Genomic DNA, 26,531 nt, shown 5'->3' with positions numbered 1-26,531 from the left:
AAATACAGATTATTTTTGCTTTGAATCATTCAGGTGTGATAATGTTCATGCACTATAGCATAAGTGACTTCAAATCAATTTGTTTTTTCTTTATAGTGATGGTATTATTAGAGTGTTTACAGAATCAGAGGATCGGACAGCAAGTGCTGAGGAAATCAAGGCTTTTGAAAAAGAACTCTCTCAGGCAACCATTGATTCCAAAACTGGTGATTTAGGGGACATTAATGCTGAGCAGCTTCCTGGGAGGGAACATCTGAATGAACCTGGTAAATATTTCAGTGTATATATGTTTGCCATTTGGAATAATTAGAATGAGAAGGAAAAAGAGGTTGATTTGCTGGTAATTGAGTGTTATCCCCATTGCCAGACAGGGATTTTTTTAGAATTTGTACTGTTATACTTAACCACTGTGAGAAACCATATTCTTGCCTCTGTTTCACAGTTTTAAAGACTGAGCTAAACTGCTCATAAACAGGAATCTTGTTTTTGTTTTAAATAAATCTCCTAATACTTAGCTCATATACAGTAGGTACTCAGAAGTCAATCATTTAACACCTTTTGGTTGATTGGATTCTCTGAGAGAGGTTGTATAGACTAAAAATAAAAATGAGTTCAAATAAAGCAATGTCTGCTTAACAAGTTGGGGGTAATTTGAGCTTAAATCAGAGGACAGTGGTTATTTCAAATGATATCTAGATATATGCCTGATCCATGATAGCAGTTCTCAGAACTTCATCCACGGACCCTTAGGAATTCTGAGACTCTTTCAGGATGTCCACAAAGTCAAACTAATTTTATAACACTAAGCTGTTATTTGACTTTTCTACTGTGTTAACATTTGCACTTAAGGTTCAAAAGCAAGGTGGATTAAAAAAAAAAAGCCATTTGCCCATAATAATGTTCTTAAAGAAGCATTAAAAATTAGTTTTACTACAACCCATTAGTCATGTCTTTGTTAATATTCTAGTTGACAAAATGGAAAGTACAGATAAAGTACTTGAAACACCATGGTGTTTCAAGGATAAGTATTTGTGCATTTCTTTGAGTTGCAGACTGAACTTTTTCATAGAATGCCATATTTATTTCAAAGAACAACTAACCAACCTTAAGTTTGGGGCATTTTTTTTTTTTTTTTTTTTTTAAAGAACAAAGTGATCACGTCACTTTAAGGAAAATACTGACAGTATTTATTGCTAAAGATACAATTTAAAACTCTCAAGTGAAAATTGAAATTTTGGAAGAAGTATCTGTTACCAGGAGTTGTTAAGATAGACCAGTGGATTTTAGTGTTTAGTAGAGCATAAAAAAATGCATTGATATGGTTTCAGATTCTAATGTATAGCCTTTAAAGACCTACTACTTGTAGGATATTCACATTTTTCTGAAAAGGCTTTTAAACTAGTCATTTCTCTTTCAATTATATTATCTGCATGAGGTTGGATTTTCTTTTTTTTACTTCAACAAAACGACAGATTACAACAGATTGAATGGAGAGGCAGGTATGATAATCCAGCTGTCTACTATTAAGACAGTAAAAAGATTTATAAATATATAAAACCATGCCAGTCTTCTCAGTAAACTTCTAAAACTATTCTTATTTTTCATTAAAATATTAAAATACTATTTATTCAATATGTAATATATCTGTTTTCCATTAAGTAAATATATTTTACTTTTTATTTTTAATTTCAAATCCAGTAAGTCAGTTGATATAACCCACATTAATAAAAGTTCTTTGAGCTTCTGAATAACTTTTATGACTATAAAGAGATCTTGAAATCCAGAGTTTGAAAAATGACCCATTATGCTGTCATGTTTTTAATATTCTTACAATTCTTCATAAAATGTAGTCTCTTTGTCATTACACACACACACACACACACACACACACACACACACACAATAAATATTTACTAAATACCCAATGTGTTCCAGGCATTGTTCTAAACTCTGGGAAATAGGAATAAAAATCTCTGTTCTCATAAATTTATGTTCTGCAAGAGACAGATAATTAAAAAGTAAATAAGTAATGATATAAGTATGTCAGATAGGGATAAGTACCCTGGGAAACAAAGCAGGAGTTGGAGTGTTTTATAATTTTAAATACAATGCTCTGGAAATATATATTATTTAGGATAACATTAGTTGCTGTAACAGATAAACTCTCAAATCTCAGAGACTTAATACAAGAGAATTTTCTTTGTTGCACAGTAAAAGCTCAGTTAATGGCAAGGTATTGGAGCAGTTTTGCTCCTTGTGGCCATTCAGGGACCCAGCTGATAGAAACCACCATCTTCAACATGTAGCTCCCAAGGTCCTCTTGTGTAGAGACTTTCAGCCATCAGACAGAATAAAAGGGGAGGGTAGAGGATGATGGAGTGGGCCTAGAACTGGCTCACATCTCACCCACTCAGATTCCCCTGACCGCTTCTCATGTATATCTTGCTAAAACTACAGTTCTACTATGGAATACGAATGTGAATCTCTGGAGGACAAATGGCTGTCTCTGCCACTGAATGTTTTGCTGAGAATGTGACATTCAAGTCCTTAAGGAGGCAAGGGAGCAAATCTTGCCAGCACTGTATAAAGAGTGTCATGGGCAGAATTAAAAGCCAGCGTAAAGACTCCATGGCTGAAGTGGGGAGATAGGTGGAGGGGAGGAGTAGTGGAAGGTGAAGTCAGAGTGGATGATATATTTGGCCTTGTACCTCATTCCAAGGACTTAGGCCTTAACTGAGAGAGATGGGAAGCCATTGAAGGGCCTCCAGCAGAAGAGTGACAGGAGTGCTTTCAACTTTTGAAAAAAATTTTGTGGTTGCTGGGTTGAATATAGACTTCAGGGAGCCCCAGGGCAAGAGTAAGAGGCCATTAAAGCAGTCCAAGTGAGAAATGCTGGTGGCTTGTACCATTGGGTAGCAATGGAGATGGTGATGGTGAGAAGAGATAGTTTTCTAGATTTTTTTTTTTTTTTAAGATTTTATTGACAGAGACAGTGAGAGAGGAAACACAAGCAGGGATAGTGGGAGAGGGAGAGGCAGGCTTCCTGCCAAGCACGGAGCACAGTGTGGGGCTCAGTCCCAGGTCCCTGGGATCATGACCTGAGTCAAAGGCAGGTGCTTAACGACTGAGCCACCCAGGTGCCCCTAGATCTTTTTTAAAGATAGAACTAACAGAATTTGCTGAAGGATTGGCCATGGAGTTCAGAGAAAGAGGAATCAGATTCTTTTGTACTTTTTGGCCTGAACAACTAGAAGAATGGAGAGTCATTTACTAAAGTCAGTGTTGTCAGAAGATACTCGGTAATAAAATTTGTTTTATTTTAGTGGGCTGGCTTCTTTCTAGTAGAGACATACTTTTTTAACCTTCCTCTGTTTATACAGGTTCCTTTTAACCATTATTTTCTTTTGGGCTGCTTTCCAATAGAGTAACATTTTAAAATCTTTAATAAAAATTTCATTAAACCAAATACATACTCTGTTTTATGTATAATTTTTAAAGTTAAAATTTTTTTATCTAAATGGCTTTGAATTTTACTCTGCTATTCTACCTTTGATTCTTAAATGTTTTATTTTAAGGTACTAGAGAAGGACAGACTCGTCTAATCAGAGATGGGGAGAAAGTTGAAGCCTATCAGTGGAGTGTTAGTGAAGGGAGGTGGCTAAAAATCGGTGATGTTGTTGGCTCATCTGGTGCTAATCAGCAAACATCTGGAAAAGTCTTATATGAAGGGAAAGTATGTCAACTTCTACTTTGTAATAACCATTACCCTAAAGCATTAGACAAACATCTTCTGTTCCCTTTTCCCCATGCTGATAAAATTTTCTTTGGTGTTTGAGATTTAAAAATTCATTTCTATGGAGAAGATTTCCTATTTTTCCTGCCTTGAAATTGACTTTTTAAAAAGCTCTTTCCATGTAGGGAAGCTGCATTTCATAGATTAGCCAGTGTTTGTCTTTGGGTGCTTACCATGCATAAATTGTTCCCTACCATTTTGAATTAGGAGCTTCTGTGCCACCTTTCACCTAATGCTTTGTGCCTCGCTAAATTTAACTTGACAAGATATGAAGGACCCTGCGGGGCAGTGCTTTTAATGCCAGCATGTTTTGTGCCTGGAGCATGGTAACAGCTAATACTTTTGGCCTTCAAATCAACCAATTAGAAACCCTCCTTTGGCCTTAGAGTTAATGTGTAGTTGTAATATGTCCCCTGCCCCACCCCTACTGAAATGCTAATCTTGTAGCACATTGCACTCTGGCGAAAGTGTAAGTGTTATAATAATTATTTTTAAAAGGATGTATAATGTCTGTGATATATATGTCATTTAAGTGAACAGATACATTAGTAATCATTTATCTCCTTTTTGTATTCCTATTGAAGGAATTTGATTATGTTTTCTCAATTGATGTCAATGAAGGTGGACCATCATATAAACTTCCATATAACGTCAGTGATGATCCCTGGTTAACTGCATACAACTTCTTACAGAAGAATGATTTGAATCCCATGTTTTTGGATCAAGTGGCTAAATTTATTATTGATAACACAAAAGGTCAAGTATTAGGACTTGGGAATACCAGTTTTTCAGATCCTTTTACAGGTAAGTTAGGAAAGTCTTCTGTACGTTCATAAATGTTGGTTGATTTTTTTTTTCTTTTTGCTTTTGATGTGTTTAAACATCCATTATGATTACCTGTTTAAATAAAAACCGAGATTCAAGATCTGTAGCAGGTTTTTACTTTAAATTCATATTTTTAAACCTCAAATTATATAGTAATTCTATATTTATAGAAACAATTATATGTTGTTCCTTTTTTTTAAATTTATTTTATTTTTTTTTTAATTTTATTTTTTATAAACATATAATATATTTTTATCCCCAGGGGTACAGGTCTGTGAATGTTCCTTTTTTTTTTTTTTTTAAGATTTTATTTATATATTTGACAGAGAGATCACAAGTAGGCAGAGAGGCAGGCAGAGAAAGAGGGGGAAGCAGGCTCCCTGCTGAGCAGGGAGCTCGATGTGGGGCCCAATCCCACGACCCTGAGATCATGACCTGAGCCAAAGGCAGAGGCTTTAACCCACTGAGCCACCCAGGCGCCCCATGTTGTTCCTTTTCAAGATTTTGTTTATCATTTATTTTAGAGACAGGGACCATGCAGATGAGGTGGAGGTGGGTGGTGGAGGGGCAAAAAGAGATGAAGAGAATCTCTTTTTTTTTCTTTTTGAGAGGAAGAGAATCTCAAGCAGACTCCATACTGAGCACAGAGCCAGACATGGGGCTTAGTCTCATAACCCTGAGATCATGACCCGAGCTGAAATCAAGAGTTGAACGGGTAACTGATTGAACCACCCAGGCGTCGCTTTTCCCTTTCAAAAATACAGCCACACTGTAAACTAAATAAAACTATGAAAATTTAATTTAGTCATATGAAATGAAAAGAAACTCAGAAGTTCCTTTATATAGTTACTCCTTTTAAAAATACATGTTTTGGTGAATTTTAGTAAGTAAATTCTTTTCACATGAGGCTAAATTGGTTAGTTGGGCATCAAATCTAGGATTGAACTATGGGCAGTTTTAGTTTTCATGGGATTTGTGTTCCACATAATGACTTTTAAGTCAGTTTATAATATAGTGTACGGTGTCTAAAATATTATAAATGGGGACTTGAGGGGAGGCAGGGAAGGGCAAGAAAAACAAATGTAAATGGCATTAGGCTCTTACACCAGTCTATAGATTATAATCCTAGTAGTATTAGTCTGAGGCTTTTTTCCCAGGAAATGGATTATAACACTCCTTTTTCTAAAGAAAAAGGACCCTGAGTTTTGGGTCCTGGGAACTGAGGCTATGGTACAGGAGGAAATAAAATGCTTCCTTTTTTCTTAGGTACAGGGCCAGCTCTCAATAAAATTCTGAAATTAGTACTTTATTATTAGTATTTTCCTGTTGTCATTTCTCATGTGCTAGTGCTCCTCCTTGTTTTCCAAGGCTGCCGTATCCCTTCCTGTCTTCTTCCCTCACTGATACTTAACACTCCTGTTATCTCTTCTTTCTCTATTTCAAAATTCCATTGCCCATTCACCTAATAAAGGTAATGTCACCTGCATGTTGACTTAAACAGAATTATCAGACTGACTCACTACTGAATATAAATGATGTAACCCCTCCTAAAAGTTGCACTTGACAAAAAAAAAAAAAACAAAAAAAAAAAACTGTTTATAGGGCCTGGGTGGCTCAGTGGGTGAAGCCTCTGCCTTTGACTCAGGTCATGATTTCAGGGTCCTGGGGTCGAGCTCCACATTGGGAATCTCTGCTCAGCAGGGAGCCTTCTCCCGCCACCCATCCACCTCCCGCCCCCGCCTCACTGCCTACTTGTGATCTCTGTCTGACAAATAAATAAAATCTTAAAAAAAAACAAAACTGTGTTTATTATCTGGGTATTCCGTTGGTGGAATTTCAGGCCACAGCACAAAAGAGCGAACACATGATTATAGTCTTGTGTCAGCGATTTTGTGAAGTGGAAGACCGATACTAGAGCAGCTGGCTCCGTCTGGAAATCTTAACTCTGGCTTTCTTTGCTCTTCCGAATCTCTAACTTTAAAGCATCCTTTTATATATATCTTTTACATATATATCTTTTGCATCCTTTTATATATATCTTTCCTATTGTAGACACCTCTGATTATTTCCCCAGAGGTACTAACAAAACATATAGTCACACACACCGCACATTTGTGTAAGTATAAATCAAGAGTTTGTGGCACTCATCGCCTTCGTGTAATTCTCTTCTCCAGTGGGTTGTAAGCTTCGATGGATACAAGCAATCTTGTTCTCAGCTGGATCCCCAGCACTATTTGACACATGAGTTAATGAATTCAGGGGTTCTCTAAAAGATTAACATTTGATGCCTGTGGTTTTGATAGCAACAGCAACAGCAGGAATTCTAGTGAATTTGTATAGGAACAGGAACTGATTATATGTGTATATTATCTAGGTCAGAGACCACCTGTGACTTCTCCTTTTAAATTTGAATTTTTAGTCATTTTAATATTTAAGGGCAGTGGCTAACACCTAATAAAGTAATAAAGTTGAGAAACCAAACTTGGAGAATCACTGAAATTTTAGTTTCTTAAGTAGTCTTTCCTACTATAAGAACTGCTGACTGAATTCTGTTATTGTATCACGTGACAGCTTTGCTCTTCTGTTTTTCCTCCAAGCTTAGTCTTCTAATGTAAGCGTTGTGCAGTTTATGAAATTCCAAAATTTTGGCATACTTCAGCTTTTCCTTTGTTTGCATACATAGGTGGTGGTCGGTATGTTCCGGGGTCTTCATCAGGATCCTCTAACACACTGCCTGCAGCAGATCCTTTTACAGGTGGGACGCAGTTTTGATAATTGTATCTTCTTCATTTAATGTATAGAATTTTGCATTATATGGATTTACATTTTGGAGACATCATCTAATAATAATTCCCTTATCTATATTCCAATTTTGATGGATCTCCTTTTCTTTAACTTCTAATTTTTGCTTTTTCCTGGAGTATTTTGTAGTTTTTGTCATGACTTTTAAATAGCGTATTATTAGAACTCATCGTTTTCTCCAGTGGTCCTTCTTGCAAGGAGAGCAAGAGTCATGAAGGGCATAGTTTTTAGAGTCAGATAGACCTTGGTTCAAAATCTGGCTCTACCACTTACTTGCTATGAGAAGTTGGCAAGTTGCTTAACCTGTCTGAGCCTATTTTTTTTATCTGTGAAATTAGATAATAGGGGAACCCACCAACCAAGACACAGCATGAGTGGTATTACTGGCGAGATTCTACTGATCACAAGCAAAGAAGGAGCCATGTGATTCCCTGATACTGGATGAAGCCGTGCAGTCAAGAAGTCTGTTCAGGCATATTGTGCCTTAGCATGGAAGAACACAGTCCACCCAGGATTATTTCTTCTAGTCTGTGTTATTAATGGCCCTCATGAAGCCCTGGAAGTGTTGGTGTATCACTTCACAGTGACTTTATTTACCAAGGTATGCATGCCTCGGCATCAACACTACTGGGAAACAATTGCCAAGCTGGGACTTGAATGCAGCTGAAGAAGTCTCTGTTTTCAGAGTAGCTTTTGTCATATTTTATGATGCTGTTGTTGGATCATCAGCCAGAGTTCCTCGACAACATACCCAGTTTGGGAAGAGATTATTGGCACTTAGAGTATCCACTGGCCTTGCATAGATTTCTGTCTAAACCATAAATTGGACCAACACACAACCTTCGGTCACTATCATGAAGTTGTGAATCGCTCTCAGTGAGCTTCTTCTCTCCTGTGAATGAATTGGTGGCCCAGATGCCCTTAGCTGCACGCTGTGCATTGGTAACCAGTATGCTATAATCACCGTCTATCAAGATCAAGCTAAATGTTGTGATGGCACAGTGGCTATTAAGGAAACCCTTGATGACATAATGCAAATTCAAAAAGGTATTAAGGATCTGAAGAGTAGATAAGGCGATGACTTATTCAAGACATAGTGATGCCCTGAAACTTAGAACAACGTAGTTCTCAGACCTCATTAGCAGCTTTTTCTTGGAACAGAAAGAAGCTTCAAGCAATAGCAACCAAATCAAGAGAACTCCTGAGGCCATCATCACTGGAGCATGTCTCACTATTGCACAATGTCAGTAACTCAGAAGATTCAGTGATTATGGAGATATGCAAGATAGCATACTAACCATCCAAGAGAATTGAGGAGTTACTAGGATAACTGAACCACACTATTATTAAAAACAGATAATAGTACCTACCGTATTGAGATGTTATGAAAATTAAATGGTATAGTACATGTGAAGTTTTTAGCAAAATGACCAGACTATATTTAAGCCTTCAGTGTTTTTAGTATATATTCCCCCAATTTTACCAGTAGCACTGGGACAAAGAGTTTTTCCCATTCAGCTTATAGTTTAAGGTCAGTCTTTCTTTTTTTTTTTTTTTTTAAGATTTTATTTATTTATTTGACAGAGAGAGATCACAAGTAGACAGAGAGGGAGATTACAAGTAGGTGGGGGGGGTCGGGGTGGGGTGGGAAGCAGGCTCCCTGCTGAGCAGAGAGCCTGATGTGGAGCTCCATCCCAGGACCCTGAGACCATGACCTGAGCCAAAGGCAGAGGCTTAACCCACTGAGCCACCCAGGAGCCCCAAGGTCAATCTTAATTCTCTTTTCTATTCCTTATTTATGTGCTTCTCAAACTTCCAATGTCAGTTAGGATCACCTGGGATGCTTGTTTAACTCATCATAAGGTCCTTCCCACAGAGATTATTCTGATACTCTAGGTTGGTGAGGAGGTAAAAATTACTCATGCCCTGATCTCACCCATGGATGCTGATTAAATGTTCTTTGTTGTTTGGTTTGTCATTAGTAATTTTAAAAGCACCTTATACATTTTTAAAGTGAATCCAATTCAGAGAACCAGTAGGCTGTTATGGGTGGGCTCTAGGAATCTGCATATTGAACAGGTGACTCTCACGTGGTTGAAGAACCACATTTAGAAGAGTGTAGGATCATACTTCGCCTCATAATTAATGCCTTGGACAAGTTCTTCAGCTTTCTTCTAAAATACTGTTAATAATAATGGTATCTAATTGATATTTAAATGAGTATACAAATATAAGATGCTTAGCATGAGGGGCACCTGCGTGATACAGTCAGTTAAATAACCAGTTCTTGGTTTCAGCTCAGGTGGAGCTCTCAAGGTCATGAGATCAAGCCCTGCCTCGGGCTCCATTCTGCTTGGTTTTCTTCTCCCTCTGCCCTTCCCCTTGCATGTGCCCACGCACGCACACTCTATCTTTTTCTCTCTCCTACAAATAATAAATCTTTTTTAAAAAGATGCCTAGCATGCTACCTAGTATATTAGTAAAAAACAAAAAAGCCTCTTATTCTGTGTTCTTCATTATTTTAATCTATTTACATCTGCAGTTTTGGGGTTTTTTTCTTTTGTATTGTTTGCTTCTTCTATATGTGTTACAGCAGTTATACTAACTCCTAGATATTAAATTCAGAGGAGCTGGAAAAGTAGCTCATCTTCTTCCCATGAGGGCTGATCCAGGACTCTGAACATCTCCTAATCCTGCTGATTCATTCTCTACACTGTTTTTTCATGTTCCTTTCTTTCCATTTTCAATGAGAATCCACAAGTAGGATCCCAAATATGAGACAGTGCTATTAACATAGCATCCCTAAATCTTATCTAGTCTCTTTTTTGCTTATGTATTAGCTAATCCTATTTCAGTAGAATAATGTTCACATTTTTTATTGTTTTTAATATTTTAAGGTTTTCTTTTTATGTAATCTTTGTACCCAGTGTGGGACTTGAACTTAAAACTCTAAGATCAAGACTCTAATGCCAGCCAGGCACCCCACGTTTACGTTTCATTATGGAAACCTTTTAATTTCTTCTGTCCAATCCACTGATGCTTTTTCAATTCATTACTATCTATAATTATAATGTATAAGGCATCTAATGTTTATTTTGTAATTTGAGAATTACTTTTAAGACTAACATTTATCACCAACTATATGCCAGGTACTATTCTAAACAAATTCATAGCCCATTTATTATGTGTATAAAATGCCATTCTGAACTGTGACTCATATTGAAAATAAGTTACTCTGTATAGAAAGGAACATTTTGAACTTTAATTTGCAGTTACCTTTGCTTACTAGATGTGTCACTGCATTTCAGGTGGTGGTCGTTATGTGCCAGGGTCTGCCAATATGGGAACTACCATGGCTGGAGTTGATCCATTTACAGGTATACACTTGTCTACTTTTCGTTTCTTTTTCTTTTTCTTCTTCTTCTTCTTTTTTTCTTTTTTAGATTTTTAAAATTTACTGGAACTTTTATTTAATGAAAGATCGAGAAATCTGGTATCTTTTTCTTGCTAGAGAACTTTTCATATAGTAGATGAAGACCAAATTTCCCGACCTGGCTTTTAGAGTATTCTCAGAATTGTGGCATACTGCATATTAGACCCACGTAGGAAGCTTAAAAAAACCTCATCTCCAGAGATGCCCACTGAGTCTATTGCTGCCCTGGTTTGGGGCCTCGGCAAGTATAGTTTTCATAATCTTCCAGTGTGATTCTAATGTGTAGCCAGGATTAAAATCTGCTTTTCTGTCATAGGTCTGGTCTTCTCACCACCCTTACAAAACCTGAGGGTTATTTTTTGTGGGTTTTTTTTTTTTTTTTTTTTTTGCGTCTCTCCTTTGTTCATTCTTAATGTATTGAGAATGTTCTTCAGGGGCGCCTGGGTGGTGCAATTGGTTAAGCATCTGTGTTGGGCTCAGGTCATGATCCCGGAGTCCTGGGATTGAGTCCTACATCAAAATAAATAAATAAAATATTTAAAAGAAAGAGAATGTTATTTACTGTGCTCCATGTTCTGTTTAAGAGGACCCAGAAAAAAATTTGCTGTTGTGATTTAGGCCTGTGCTATCTGATCTTCTCCTGACCAGCTAACTTTTCTTTTTTATTCTTAGTATCTTGCCTAGAGTCTGACACATCTTACTTGTTCATCATGGTTGAATATAGGCGGACATGCTTCCCTCTTTTTGACTGTTAATAAAATGCAGGACTAAATTTGTGGTTCAATTCTTGAAAGTTTGACACCTATCCTGTCCTGTGTTTTCCCTACTTGTTATTTTCTACAAGAGACTAATATATGTGGAACATATATGTTCTTGACCATAATAAAATATATACTTGCAAACCAGCCCTCTAAGAACCAACTTGGTATGTGATGATTTTTGTAAGCTCTTTTTTCATTGCCAAACTAACCTGAGTGGTGGTATTGAAGTATAACATAATGATTAAGATTGAGGACTCTGGAGTGAGAATGCTTAGATTCAAATCTCTGTTCCACTAATTTTTACCTGTTTTGCCTTGAGCCAGTTATTCTGTTCCTGTGCCTCTGTTTTTCCCATTTGTAAAATTGAAGTAATAATCTACCTCATGGAGTTGTTAAGAGTTTACTAAAATTACAAAATGTATATAAAGCACTTTATGCAGAATAAATGCTTAGTAATTGTTAGCTGTAGCTGTTGTATTAGAAAAGAGTCTGAAGTTAACCGTGCTTGCTGCCATTTTTCAGAAGTTAGAGTTTTTAACAGTTGGGTACATATGCTGGACTTTATATACGTTCGTCCACCTTATTGTCATCTCTTACTTAGACAGATGAAGTAATATCCTCCACATTGCTCTCTACATGAGCTGTACTGCAGCCAGTGATCATTTTACAGTCAAACTTCGTTTATACTCTCATTGATTAAAACCCTTTAATGGTTTCCCATTGAATATTTTTTCTTGGCTTCCTCTCTGCCTTTTTTCTACCCAGGCTTACTGGCCTGTTTCAGGTTCTTGAGTATCCCATGCTATTTTCTCAGGAGTTTGGTAGATGCTGTGCTGTTTTAGAATACTTGAGCCCTTTGCTTTGTTATTTAGACCACAAATTACTGTTTGGCTTTTTCTTGTTTTTTTTTTTAATTTAATTTTGGAATATAGTATTTATTAAATGATATTTCCTGGGCATTCAGATATGCCCTCTGCTGGATCACGTACGCTATCATAAGCTCTCATTGCACTCTGTACTTTTCCTTCTTGTTTTATCTCATTGTTTGAATGGTATTTGATTTGCATTCTCCTTACCACAACGAGACTCTAGTGACTAGGACTTCAGGCAATGTCTTTTAGCTCGTCTTTGATCACACCAATAAATATTTTATGCTTTTTAAGCAATTAAAATTAATTTTGTGTATTTATCTCATAACTTAATCTTTACCTATCTTATTCCCGTTTCTGATATATTCAGAAAATTTAAATGTTTTATACATATTTTTGCAAAATATCTTAATTTTTGCATTGGGACAAAAATAAGATTTGGAATGCAGATAAAATAAAAATTAGGTTTAATTATGCTTTAATTGACTTTAGTCACTATGTATTTTACTAAATTTTCATCCTTGGCCAGTTGTTTGTCAGACACTGCATTTTGGTCACTATAATAGGAACTTAGGAAGTAAAAATGCATAAAAGAGGGACGCCTGGGTGGCTCAGTTGGTTAAGCGGCTGCCTTCGGCTCAGGTCATGATCCCAGCGTCCTGGGATCGAGTCCCACATCGGGCTCCCTGCTCAGCAGGGAGCCTGCTTCTCCCTCTGCCTCTGCCTGCCACTCTGTCTGCCTGTGCTCTCTCTTTCTGACAAATAAATAAATAAAATCTTTAAAAAAAATGCATAAAAGATTAGGACACTTTCCCTTTAGGAAGCTACATCTTGGGGAGATTTATTAAAATGATCATATGGCCTTAGTATTTCTGTGACTGACTGCCTTCACATAGCATGATATGTTCTCTAGCTCCATCCAAGCCATTGGAAATGGCAAGATTTCATTCTTTTATTTATGGCTGACTAATATTCCTTTGTATATATATATACCACATGTTCCATAGGATTTCACTCATAATGTGGAATTTAAAAAATTCCACAAATGAGCAAAGGGGAAAAAGAGAGTCAAATCAAGAAACAGACTCTTAACCATAGAGAACAAACTGATGGTTACCAGAGGGGAGGTTGGTGTGGGTATGGGATAAACAGGTGATGGGGATTAAGGAATGTACTCATGATGAGCACCAGATGGTGTATGGAAGTGATGGATCACTGTATTGTACACCTGAAACCAATATTACACTTTATGTTAACTAACTGGAATTTGAATAAAAACTTATAAAAATAAATAAATGATGGAGAAAATGACAATACCTACTATATCATTTGGAATAAGCAGTAAAAGACATGAGAAGAAAGAGATCAATATGCCTTACTTAAGATGGGAATGGAAGGTTTCATAATTGTGTATTCTTTGATCTTTTAAAACTTATTTAGATTGAATCTTAGAAGTATGAGGGATGTAGAGAATATGAAATGGAAAGGCTTTTGTTTTACATTTAAGCTCCCAGTCCAAAAACTAAAATTTATTACATCAACAAATATAATCAATTTATAAAATCTTATGATTTTCTTTTTTCTGATTTTATTGCATGCACTGAGTAGTTACATATCTCAATAATTGTGAAAACAAAGTCCTACAATTAGAAGAATCTCAGTTTTGTCTAGTCCTTATGATTTTAATCATCTTCTGTTCTGTAAATAGGGAATAGTGCCTACCGGTCAGCTGCATCTAGAACAGTGAATATTTATTTCCCTAAAAAAGAGGCTCTCACTTTTGACCAGGCAAACCCTACACAAATATTAGGTAAGTGCATTTTAATTAAATAGTTTTCTCACATATCCATAGACTCTTTGCAGTGCACTCAAGACTGTTTCTCCTCCTCACATGAGCTAGGAACTGGGTGCTTACATGATAGAGACTTCTGTTGTGGGATTACAAAACTGCGTCGACTGCAAATACACAGTCTGATAATGGACCCTTAATACTTGCAAGAAGCCTTATACAAATATAAGGTAAATGCTTTATGATGATTTTAATGAAAAAAAAACTGAAAGGGAAAAATATAAATCCCATTCCCTGAAATCTTAATGTTTTCAGGAAAAAAAAATGATGAAGACAAATGAGTAAAGCGTTTGAACAATAAGAATTTTCTCTTAAGAAAATTAGTTGCCCTTAGAAATAATAATAAAAGGCTGTTCAAATTGTCCATTAAAATGAAACTGCTCAGTTGACTTTAAATGCTTTTTCTGTTAACTTGTTTCTCTCAAAACAAAATGGCAGGTGCTTTTTGGACTGAGAATACTAGCTCTGTTTGCCACTACTACTTCATGAGAATTGAGATAAGATAACAGATACATCTCAATATAAAATAGGGGGTTTTTGGTCAGAATGAACCTTCATATTGTCTTTATAAAAATCATTCATAAGGGGTGCCTGGGTGGCTCAGTCCATTAAGCTTCTGACTCTTGATTTTGGCTTAGGCTGTGATCTCGGGATTCAGAGATTGAGCCTCATGTCGGGCTCCACACTCAGCAAGGAGTTTGCTTGAGGTTCTCTCTCTCCCCCGCCCCTGGTCTCTTACACTCAAGCTAAAATAAATAAATAAATCCTTTAAAAAATTGTTTCATGAAATGTGAATATGGTAACAAAAGACAGTATTTCCATCAAATATGTTTTTAAAGTAATGTGATGTCAAAAGCACATATGGAACTAAGTTAATAAATTAAATATTATAAATAGACATTTAACTCTTCAGTTAATTCATTAACAATCATAGACGTTGACATAAGTTGGCTAAAAGCCATTATAAATTTTTTCTTTGAGGAAATAGATTGACTTGACTTAGACTTGGGTATAATGACATGATGTTGCTTTGAAAATCAAAAAATTACAAGTTCGATCTACTTTAAAACTTACTTAAAGCAGAGTTTCATAAGATCCTAGAAAATAAAGGTAAAATAAAAATCATCACAGTAACCTTTCTTTTCTTTACTGTGCTCAACGAATAACACTCATAGGCCTTATCCTTATTTTATGGTATTTGATAATTGCCCTGAAAAGTCTTACCTTCCCCTTGGTATATGGTGGAATACTCTTACTGAAAATTTTGACATTTTTATATTACATTTGGTTAATTAGAGAATTTTAAAAGTTTGGGTTCGGGTTCTAGGTAAACTGAAGGAACTTAATGGAACTGCACCTGAAGAGAAAAAGTTAACTGAGGATGACTTGATACTTCTTGAAAAGATACTGTCTCTCATATGTAATAGTTCTTCAGAAAAACCCACAGCCCAGCAACTTCAGATTTTGTGGAAAGCTATTAACTGGCCTGAAGGTATGGAAACAGTCTTTAAAATGTAATTAAAAAGCAGTAAGTGTATCTTTTCATTTCTAACAGTATTACTGGTATTTCCAGATTGAGTAAAAGTAACCCTGGGTAGTTGTAATTCATAGTCTTGATTTGGTCTCATGCCTTATGAGAATCTGAATGGAACGTAATGAACCCCATCCATGTACCATTTCATCCATTTCAGAGCTTTTCTGGATCCCTTGCAAACCACCCAGGAACGTTTTGTAACCTATTAACCCAGGTTATGAATGTCTGCTATAATTATTTTTTTAACTCACTTAATTCTTTTTAAATTCCAAAAATGTCCTCTCCCTTATTATTACTTTTTCATGCTATTGATTAGAGAAGAAAAATCATATGTCCTGCTTAATATCCCATATTGTGAATTTGGCAGATCACTTAATGTGTTCCACTGTCTCTATAGTTCCTGCTAGACATAAGTAGATTCTGGTTCAATAGATTTTTTTTAGGTGAATATCCTTTATAAATGATGCTGCATACTACCTTTATATCACAGGGCACATAATTTCTGGATTCCTTACTTTTAGTATGCTAAGATTATAGAGTGCGTTCATTCAGATGGTGTCTGCGCAATCCTTGGAATGTAAAGCCCTCCACCAACCTGTAAACATCCTATTAGCATTTGTCCACTGGAATTCTATTAAAAAATACTTCCCCTCTAGGGACACCTGGGTGGCTCAGTTGGGTAAGTATCTGACTCTTAATTTCAGCTCAGGTCACGGTCTCGGGATTGTGAGATCTAGCCCCGATCTGGGTTCTGCACTAGCCCCTAATTGGACTCTACAATAAGTGTAGAGCCTGCTTAAGATTTTTCCTTCTCCTTCCCTGCACCTCCCAACTCACTTCCAGTCATGTGTGCACTTTCTTTCTCTCTTCAAAAAAAAAAAAAAAAAAAAAAAAGCTTCCCCTCTTCAACTCTTTGGTCTTTTTAAAAGCAAAGTCCCCATCCCATTCATTCCACAAGGATTTAGTGAATACTCAGTATGTATCAGGCTAGATAATCACCCATTTAAATTAAATTATCTTTAAAGCATGTATGATCTTGTAGCAATAAATCCACTCTCTATAAATAAGAAAAATTAATTAACAAAAGTTGAGGAATACATGTATTTTGTAAATCAGGCACATGGTTTTTAACATTTTCTGAAATGGTCGTGTGTTAATGAAATAAGATTCTTAAAACTGAGTAACAGTCATAGGAATTTTCTGGGTTTTTATAAACATTAATGAATTTTTCTTTTTAATAGATATTGTCTTTCCTGCACTTGACATTCTTCGGTTATCAATTAAACATCCCAGTGTGAATGAGAACTTCTGCAATGAGAAGGAAGGGGCTCAGTTCAGCAGTCATCTTATCAGTCTTCTGAACCCTAAAGGAAAGCCAGCAAACCAGCTGCTTGCTCTGAGGACTTTTTGCAACTGTTTTGTTGGCCAGGCAGGACAAAAGCTCATGATGTCCCAAAGGGAATCACTAATGTCTCATGCAATAGAACTGAAATCAGGGAGCAATAAGAACATTCACATTGCTCTGGCTACATTGACCCTGAACTATTCTGTTTGTTTTCATAAAGACCATAACATTGAAGGGAAAGCTCAGTGCTTGTCAGTAATTAGCACAGTCTTGGAAGTTGTACAAGACCTAGAAGCCACTTTTAGACTCCTTGTGGCTCTTGGGACACTTATCAGTGATGATTTAAATGCTGTACAGTTAGCCAAGTCTTTAGGTGTTGATTCTCAAATAAAAAAATATGCCTCAGTATCAGAACCAGCTAAAGTAAGTGAATGCTGTAGACTTATCCTAAATTTACTGTAACAATGGAGATGTGGCTGAGATTTTAAATTGATTAGTGTTTTTTCTCACATTTTACATGACTGATTACAGATGGTAAAAAAAAAAAAAAGGCTGTGGATTAAGTAAAATTTCAGATCTTGTAAAGTGGGGGTAAGAGGAGACAAAGAAGAAATAAAATTTTTGCACTGATGAACTGTGAGATTTTCCTGTGTGATGTGGGTAAGTTTTCAGGAGTTTAGAAACAAATTAAGAATGAGCTAAAATCAGCAAGAACACAACTGCTACAGTGGCATAATGGCCATACCTTTGCCACATAAGAACTTTTATTTATATAATCTGCTTTTACTACTTATATACCCCAAAATGTTACTTGTCCGTGGTTGACTTTTATTTAACTACTGCTGTACTCATTTTTATTGCTGATTCTTTTAACAGCACCGATATATTTCAAGGCCTTATTTTGATAAGTACTTTGGAATTTTCAAAAGTTAAGTTTTGTTATAAATTATTCCATATATTGAAAAGATATAAAATAATTTCTTCATTTAAGTTACTTGTAAATAGAAATTATATTTGTTTGATGGCTCATTTGTAGATGAAGGAAAAGCAACTGACTAAGCTGTATTAGGTTGTATATCAATTCAGAAAGATAAGATCCCAAATTAACTCCAAGTTTATGATCCAGTTTCTTTCACCCCTCCGTATTTGAGGTAACTTCATTATTCATTCTAGTTTTGATACTAGTTTATTTTTGGTCATTTCCATTGGTCTCAAAGGGAATTTGGAATGTGTTGAATTTTATCAAGCAACCGTGCAAGCAATAACAATGTTACTGGCAAGTTCAGATCCTATCATGTAAAACTGGTATTTTTGAGCTCCTAACATGGTCTGGGCACGGGGCTAACCACTTTGATATTTAATTTCCAAAACCCCTTAGATGAAGGGTGATGGTGTCTCTGTTTTCAGAAGTAAATATAATGGGAGGAATCATAATGGGATAAAAAAAGTGCATACCATACTACTAGAGAGAGGCATCACAAATTTATCTCTGAACATCCTAGCAGTTAACACAAAGGAGAAACCAGCACTTTAATTATGTAATTTAATGTGTTTACGAGAACTTGAGTTTCTTAAGAGAAGCATAACTATTCCAATTTTTTAAAGTGGGAAAGATCTTTTCACAAAGAGGACTTTGCATAAAATAGTGGCAGCATTCTCAACATTTATGGTATACAAAACCATCAGTTTACTGACTTAATGACAAATTGCAAAGAACAATTCTTCCCTAATAAGAGAGGAAAGATTTTTGACCATTGTATTGATTCAAGGAAAAACTTGAAATATCAAAAAAAAATGGGTAAAATAGAGGGGATGTGTATTTTGCTGAGTATTAAATTGCAACTTTGTGATGTGTACTCAGATTTTAAAAATTCTGTTGGCTGGCTCATTAGGAACCTTTGCTTTACTTTTTGTTGAATTGGGATTTAGATGGTTAAGTCAAAATTAAATGGAAAAGTTAAGAATTTAACCCAGGTGAGCCTGGTTCCATTGCAATATACTGCTTTCTCGTGAACATGTGCAGTCTAGCATACAGTTTTAAGTACAGACGATTTATCTACGTATTTTGAAATACTAGGTAGAACCTTTGAATGATGGGAGGACATTAAGAACATGAGTTCATTCTTCAAATTGTAAGGCGTGGCAAATTGTAAACACTGTTTGCTTCTTATAGTGTACAAATCTTTACAACAACTTTATAATATTAGTATTTCATGTTTATTAAAAAATTATAAAATACAATTTATCTAAAGAAAAAAGATAATCCCACTTGAGAAATAAGTGTTATATGATGGTTTTGTGATATTTTAAAGCCTTTTTCAGTTTTTTTCCCCCATGATTCCCTTAATATTTTTTTGTGAATATAAAAACATATATTCATCAAATAAAACACACATCAAATAAAAATTGCCTGTAATCCCACCACCCAGACAGAACCATTCTTAATGTCTTGTGGCATATTAGTAGGTATGTAAACATGCTTTTTTTCTTAAGAGACTGTGTGATACACATTGTTCAATAACCTGATTTTTAAACTTGACATACAGTATGCATATCTCCACCTTAATAAATACAGTACATTATATGGATATATCCATTTCTTATTATCCAATATTGTTTTAAATGTTCAGCTATCAAGCAGACTCAAACAAATATCCTAAGTGTCTTACTAGTTCCTTAAGCTATATTTTACACATGGAATTGGTGGGCCAAATTAATACACATTCTTTAGACTTGATACAGGCTGTCAAGTCCCCTACAGTGGTAAAAGTATTGGAGTTAATGTCCATATTGCATTTGAAAGACAGTTGCCTGCAAAAGACATACTATTATCTTGATTTCAGAACTATTATCCTCCATCCGGCATCACATTTTTTAAATGAGCATGCTTCTGTTGTGATCCCCCAACTCCCCTGCTCTAATTTTGCTACTGCCAGCCCATGGGAGTTGCAGTTTATGACTAAATAGCAATGCAGTGATATTTTAACCTACCTCATGTTCCTTTTAAATGATGGAAGAAGCATAGCTAAAAACAGATTTTTCACAAATTCTGGGGATGAGACTGGGACATAGCTTCCTTAGCAGTTATCACTGTGTATCTATGGTTATTTTGTTAAGAAATGATAAAATAGGGGTGCCTGGGTGGCTCAGTGGGTTAAAGCCTCTGACTTCGGCTCAGGTCATGATCTCAGAGTCCTGGGGTCGAGCCCCACATCGGGATCTCTGCTCAGCAAGCAGCCTGCTTCCTCCTCTCTCTCTGCCTGCCTCTCTGCCTACTTGTAATCTCTGTCTGTCAAATAAATAAATAAAATCTTAAAAAAATTTTTTAAAAATGATAAAATGTATAGAGGGTCATTTGTGATGTATCCTATTTCCTAAAGGTCTTGAGATATAAATTACTTGAGATTAAGGAATACTATTCTGTTTTTTAAGAAGTAATTTTAAAAAATAATTTATAATCTAATTTCTAGTATATTTTTCTGTAGAAAATTGTACACAGGGTGTTAGTTTATTTGGGCTGCTACAATGAAAATACCATAGATTGGATGGTTTAGAAACGAACATTTATTCCTCACCATTCTGGAGGCCAGAAAATCCAAAATGAAGGTGCTGGCACATTCACTGTTTGATGAGGGCTCTTACGTGGCAGAAGTAGGAAGCTCTCTGGGGTCTCCCCAGAGAGGATTCCACCCTTATGACTGAATTATCTCCCAAAGGCCCCATTATGTTTGGGGTTACGTGTCAAAGTACTGAATTGGGGGGGGTGACACATTTAGTCTATAGTACACAGTGTAGTTGTGATTAAAGATAGAATTTGAAGATTTTTTCATTTAACATCATCATTCCGTGTGGTTTTCTTCAGTTTTTAAATGAAAATGTTCATACGTACAGAACAGTTCAAAGAGTACAGTAAACGCTCATTGACTTGCCAACTAAGTTCTACAGTTGTTAGCATTCTGCCATATTGGCTTTATCTCTACTACTGAAATTGCAGATATCACACTTATCAACTAAATACTTCAATATGTATCTTCTAAGAATAAGGACATTTGAAAGAATATTCATATAACTATCACTGTATTTAAGAGAATCAGTAATTTCATAATATCTAGTCCATCTCAAATTTCCTTATTGTCTCATAATACCTTTTATCACTTTTTTAAAAGGATCTAATATGAATAATCAGATTTATGTATTGTATTTGTTTGGTTATATGTCTCTTTGGTCTCAACCTAGAACAGTTTCTCCATTTTTATTTTCAATATCATTGACTTTGAAGTGTCTAGGCATTCCAGAATGCAAGGTACCCCAATTTTATATTTGTAAAACATTTCTGTAGCTTTTCTGTATTAATTACCTATGGCTGCTTAATAAATTACCCCAAAAGTAAAGTGGCTTAGAACAACACACATATACTATCTGAAATAGTCTGGGAGTGAAGAGTCCTGCCCCAACTCAGCAGGATCCTCTGTTTCTTTGTTTCACATGAGGCTACTATGAATGGTATCAGCCAGGGCTGAGGGCTGGCTCATTTGAGGGCTTGACTGGGGAAGGATGCATTTTCGAGCTCACTTATATGGTTAGTGTTCAGTTATTTTCCAGTTGTTAGATTAAGGACTTAAAATCCTAGTTGGCTATTGGCTGGAAGCTGCCCTCAGTTTTTTTGTTTGTTTTGTTTTGTTTTAAGAATATTTCCAGGGGCACCTGCGTGGCTCAGTCTGCCTTTGGCTCAGGGCATGATCCCATGGTCCTTGGATCAGGCCCTGCATTGGGCTCTCCACTCAGCAGGGAACCTGCTTCTCCCTTTGCCCCTCCCCCCTACTCCTGCTTGTATTATTTCTCTGAAACACATAAAATATTTTTTTTAAAAATTTGAAAAATGTTTTCCCTCATTTATTATTTTATTATTTATTTTTTAGAGTGGGGAGGGACAGGAAGAGGGAAAGAGAAAATCTTAAGCAGGCTCCATGCCCATTGTGGAGCCCTACGTGAGGCTTGATCTCACGACCCTGGGATCATGACTGGAGCCTAAAGCAAGAGTCAGACACTTAACTAACTGAGCCACTCATGCTCCCCTGCCCTCAATTTTTTGTTTTATCAGCTTTTCATCATGGCAAGTGGTTTCATCAAAGCCAGCAAGGGAGAGTCTGCTAGCAGAACCAAAGTCAGAATTTTTATAGTCTAGCCACAAACATGCCACCCCCTCAACATCAAGGTATTCTACTGATGGGAAGCAAGTTACTCAAGGAGAGTGGATTACACAGTCTGTGAATATCAGGAAATGATCACTGGGAGCCGCCTTAGAATCTGCCTGCCATACCTATTTCCTATAAACTAAAAGCTAAATCCAAAGATTTGGTTAGATTAAGATTAAAATATCGTCGCAAGAATACTTAATAGGTGTGTGTACTTTTTTTTTTTTTACTTGATTGCATCTTATTTGTGCTTCCTTAGAGTTTATGTTCCACTTACAATAATTAAAGGAGGTTAGGAGGACAGAATGGTGTAATTGGCCACTGACCATCATCACAGAGACAGGTGAATATTTTTAAAAAATTTTTTCATTCTACATTTTATTTTTCTAAGTGATAATCAGGTTTTGGTTGTTTAATGTTTGCATTTAGGGTGCTTGTTTTCTGGAGGTACTAAGATCCAAGTCAGATGTGGAGGATTTTGACTTGGAGGGCAACAAGTAAACCACTTTGATGCTTCTCATGGAGGAAAAGAGTCTTTAGAATACAGTGAGTAATGAAAGCTTTAAAGAGGAGAATGCCAACTAATGTCCTTCTGTAAAGTTGGTGGGCTGATACTGGTCCTAGGCCTAATATGAGGTTCTGGGACTTAAAACTTGAACGTTGGGACTCCTGAACACACTGTAATAAATCAGAAAAGTAAAACATCCAAATGGCAATGATGCTTCAGTCAGATGTAAAGGCATATGATATAGCAATGCTTACACAATTGTTTGTTAATTGAATTTAAACCAAACCAGTTAAGTAACATTGCAAAAAACAAAAATTTAAGTAAATTATAGCATGCATTAAAGAATTACTTTATACTAGTTTCAGGTTTATCCTCATCCCTATGGGGTAAGTACTATTAGTAATTTTAGAAGTTGAAGAAACTGAAAGAGGTCAAGTAACAAGTCACTAGTAACAAAACAATGGAGAATAGTATTTAATAAGTGATGTTGGCAAAGCTGGTTATCAACATGAAAAATAGCAATCTGCGGTAGCCACTTCACTTCATTATAACAGCAACTATGGCTAGTAGTGGCATGTATGCTTCATACATAGAACACAAGGTTACCTGAAATAAGCTCTCAAACAAATTTCATTCTTGTGTCTCCAAAGGAACTAAAAAATTCAATAAATGTTTACATATTTGTACATCATTTAAAATTTTCAATAGTTAAGAGAACCCGTGAAAGAGTACTTGCTTTGAGGTTAAAAAGGCATACATCTCAATGGCGTTTTGTTATTGAATTAAGTCAAGATGCTTGATCTCAGCTCAGTTTAATCAAAGGTACATTAGGATTTTATAAAGTGGAAGAATAAAATATGTGAAATGTCTGCCACATAATGAGTACTTACCAAGCATTGCTTTCACAGATAATACAAGGCTACCATCTTCTTTAACAATAAAGTCACTGCTTTATACAAAGGACAGAGAAAAAAGGTATTTCATTTTATTGCTACTGGGGAAAAAATGCCCATGGGTGGGGGCATCAATATCCTGATGCTATTTTGCAAAATTTGTTGTTTGGAACTTTGAACACAAATATCCTGACACTTCATTTAAACTTTCTATATTGCCACAGAACCTCACTATGAAATATTAAAGTGTTTCTGTTGGAATTTAAGAATTATATCTGCCAGTACTACTGCCCATGACACTGAATAGTGACTCGGGCAACATGAAGCTAGTTTTGAAGACCCTTCTCATGGCTGGCAGAGAAATACAGAAAAGGAAAAGAAATACAGTTAACTATAGCCACCATAATACTGTTCAACAACTAACAACAAGAACAATGCCATTAATTTACCTAAGAAGTTACAAGTTCAGGGGTTGCTGATCCTGATTGGGCTCATTCGTGTCTGTAGGTTGAAGGAGGACTCTGCTCTAGGCTAGGCTTGACTGTTTGCTTTAGCTGGGCAGCTGAGCTCTATTTGTCTCTCATCTCTCTCCTGGGACCAGTTTGCCAACCTGATATTATTTTCCTGGTAATGGTGGAAGCATAAGAGTGAACCATCACAATTAAAAGTTTGTTTGTTTTTTGTTATATTTATTTTTTAAGTAGGATCCAAGCCCAAAGTGGGTCTTGAACTCATGACCCTGAGATCAAGAGCTGTATGCTCTACTGACTGAGCAAGCCAGGTGCCCTGTTTTTGTTTTTTAAAGATTTTATTTATTTATTTGAGACAGAGAGAGAGAGAGCAAACACAAGCAGGGAGGGGGGTCAGAGGGAGAAGCAGACTCTCCACCAAGCAAGGAGCCTGATGCGGGGGTTGATCCCAGAATCCTGAGATCATGACCTCAGCTGAAGGCAGACGCTTAACCAACTGAGCCACCCAGGAGCCCCTGTTTCTTGTGGTTTTTTTTGGGGGGGAGGGGGGGTTGTTTTTGTTTTTGTTTTTGACACTGTTCTTGCTACACATCTGCTAACATCCCGTTGGCCAAATTTAAGTCATATGGTCAACTCCAAAAGCAGAGAATTATGTGTCTTGCCTCAAGTGGAAGGACACTGCCAAATTACATGACAAAGAGCATGAATACAGGGAAAGGTGAAGAAACAGGGCCCTTAATGCAATTTACCAGAGGTGATTTGAAAAGAAGCTCTGTATGAATCCTGAACTTCTCAGTTCAGAATTTAACACTGCATCTGTAGCACATGCCAGGCACTGTATTAGGTGGTGACACTATAAGGATATATAACACACAGCCTCTGTTCATTAGAACTAACAGTGTATTGGAGAAGATACTGAACAAATACCTGCAGTCAAGAGTTCTGGATGCTCTGTAGGTAAGACAATGTCTTACAAAGGAAAAAGCATTTCATTTTAACAAGCTTAAGAAAGGAAGTGATTTGGGAAGGCCTTAAATAAGAAGTGATACCTAAGTATGAAGGTTCCTCAAAAAGTTGAAAATAGAGCTACTCTGTGACCCAGCAATTACACTACTGGTTATTTATCCCAAAGATACAATTGTGATCTGAAGGGGCACATGCACCCAATATTTATAGCAGCAATGTCCACAACAGCCAAACTATGGAAAGAGCCAAGTTGTCCATCAACAGATGAATAGATGAAGAAGATGTGGTATATATATATATATATATATATATATATATATATACATACAATGGAATACTATGCAGCCATCAAAAGAAATGAAATCTTGCCATTTGCAACAGCATGGATAGAACTCGAGTATATTATGCTACAATCAGAGATATACTCAATAAGTTAATCAGAGAAAGACTATTATATGATCTCACTGATATGTGGAATTTGAGAAACAAGGAAGAGGATCATAGGGGAAGAGAGGAAAAAATGAAATAAGAGGAAACCACAGACAAAGAGACTTTTAATCTCAGGAAACAAACTGAGGGTTGCTGGAAGGGAGGAGGGTGAGAGGGATGTGGTGGCTGGGTGAAGGACACTGGGGAGGGTATGTGTTGAGAGCACTGTGTATTGTGTAAGATTGATGAATCACAGGCCTGTACCCTGAAACAAAAAATACATTATATGAAAAAAAAAAGAAGTGATAGTTAAAAAGAATTTTATTATTTTTTTAAAGCTTTAAAATTTTTTTTAGATTATTTATTTATTTATTTATTTGACAGAGAGAGAGAGATCACAAGTAGGCAGAGAGGCAGACAGAGAGAAAGGGGGAAGCAGGCTCCCTGCTGAGCATAGAGCCCCATCCTGGGCTCCATCCCAGGACCCTGGGATCATGACCTGAGCTGAAGGCAGAGGCTTAACCCACTGATCCACCCAGGCGCCCCTAAAAAGAATTTTAGATTTAACAAGATGAGTGCAGGTAGGATTGTTGAATAGGCCCAGAAGGCATATTTCTAGGAAAGATAAGGGGCTACAGAGAAAAAGGCTGTTCAGATCCTACAAGGTCTTACATGTTATATTCATCAGGAATCTAGTTGCACATGACAGAAACCAGATCAACTTAATGAAAGGAGAGAATTGTTGGCTCATTGATATGAAAATGACAGTATTAGGACTTTGTGTCTCGTTTCAGTAAGTATCTTTTGTTGACCCTCACAAGAGAGAGAATATGACAACTAGAGGTAATTTCCTTAGGTT

At 36.3% G+C, this 26,531-nt stretch overlaps 1 protein-coding gene across 3 annotated transcripts in view; it reads left to right on the top strand.

The window, feature by feature from the left end:
- The window catches only part of PLAA (phospholipase A2 activating protein), a 39,758-nt gene extending 21,108 nt beyond the window's left edge, over nt 1–18,650 (top strand). The window contains exons 7-14 of one of the 3 annotated variants that reach the window (XM_032860319.1): nt 97–266; nt 3,576–3,733; nt 4,378–4,597; nt 7,302–7,373; nt 10,729–10,797; nt 14,192–14,293; nt 15,660–15,824; nt 17,108–18,650. In XM_032860319.1, the coding sequence (XP_032716210.1) occupies nt 97–266; nt 3,576–3,733; nt 4,378–4,597; nt 7,302–7,373; nt 10,729–10,797; nt 14,192–14,293; nt 15,660–15,824; nt 17,108–17,673 (1,522 nt within the window). In that variant the 3' untranslated portion in view covers nt 17,674–18,650. Of the gene's footprint in view, nt 1–96; nt 267–3,575; nt 3,734–4,377; nt 4,598–7,301; nt 7,374–10,728; nt 10,798–14,191; nt 14,294–14,383; nt 14,503–15,659; nt 15,825–17,107 lie in introns of those variants that run through there. The other 2 variants (XM_032860321.1, XM_032860320.1) reach the window with 2 other exon arrangements.
- Nucleotides 18,651–26,531: the final 7,881 nt, after the last annotated feature.

The sequence above is a fragment of the Lontra canadensis genome, unplaced genomic scaffold (genome assembly GCF_010015895.1).
Source record: "Lontra canadensis isolate GAN:19392208 unplaced genomic scaffold, GSC_riverotter_1.0 scaffold19, whole genome shotgun sequence".
Classification (NCBI taxonomy): domain Eukaryota; kingdom Metazoa; phylum Chordata; class Mammalia; order Carnivora; family Mustelidae; genus Lontra; species Lontra canadensis.
This window is presented reverse-complemented; position numbering and strand designations above follow the sequence as displayed.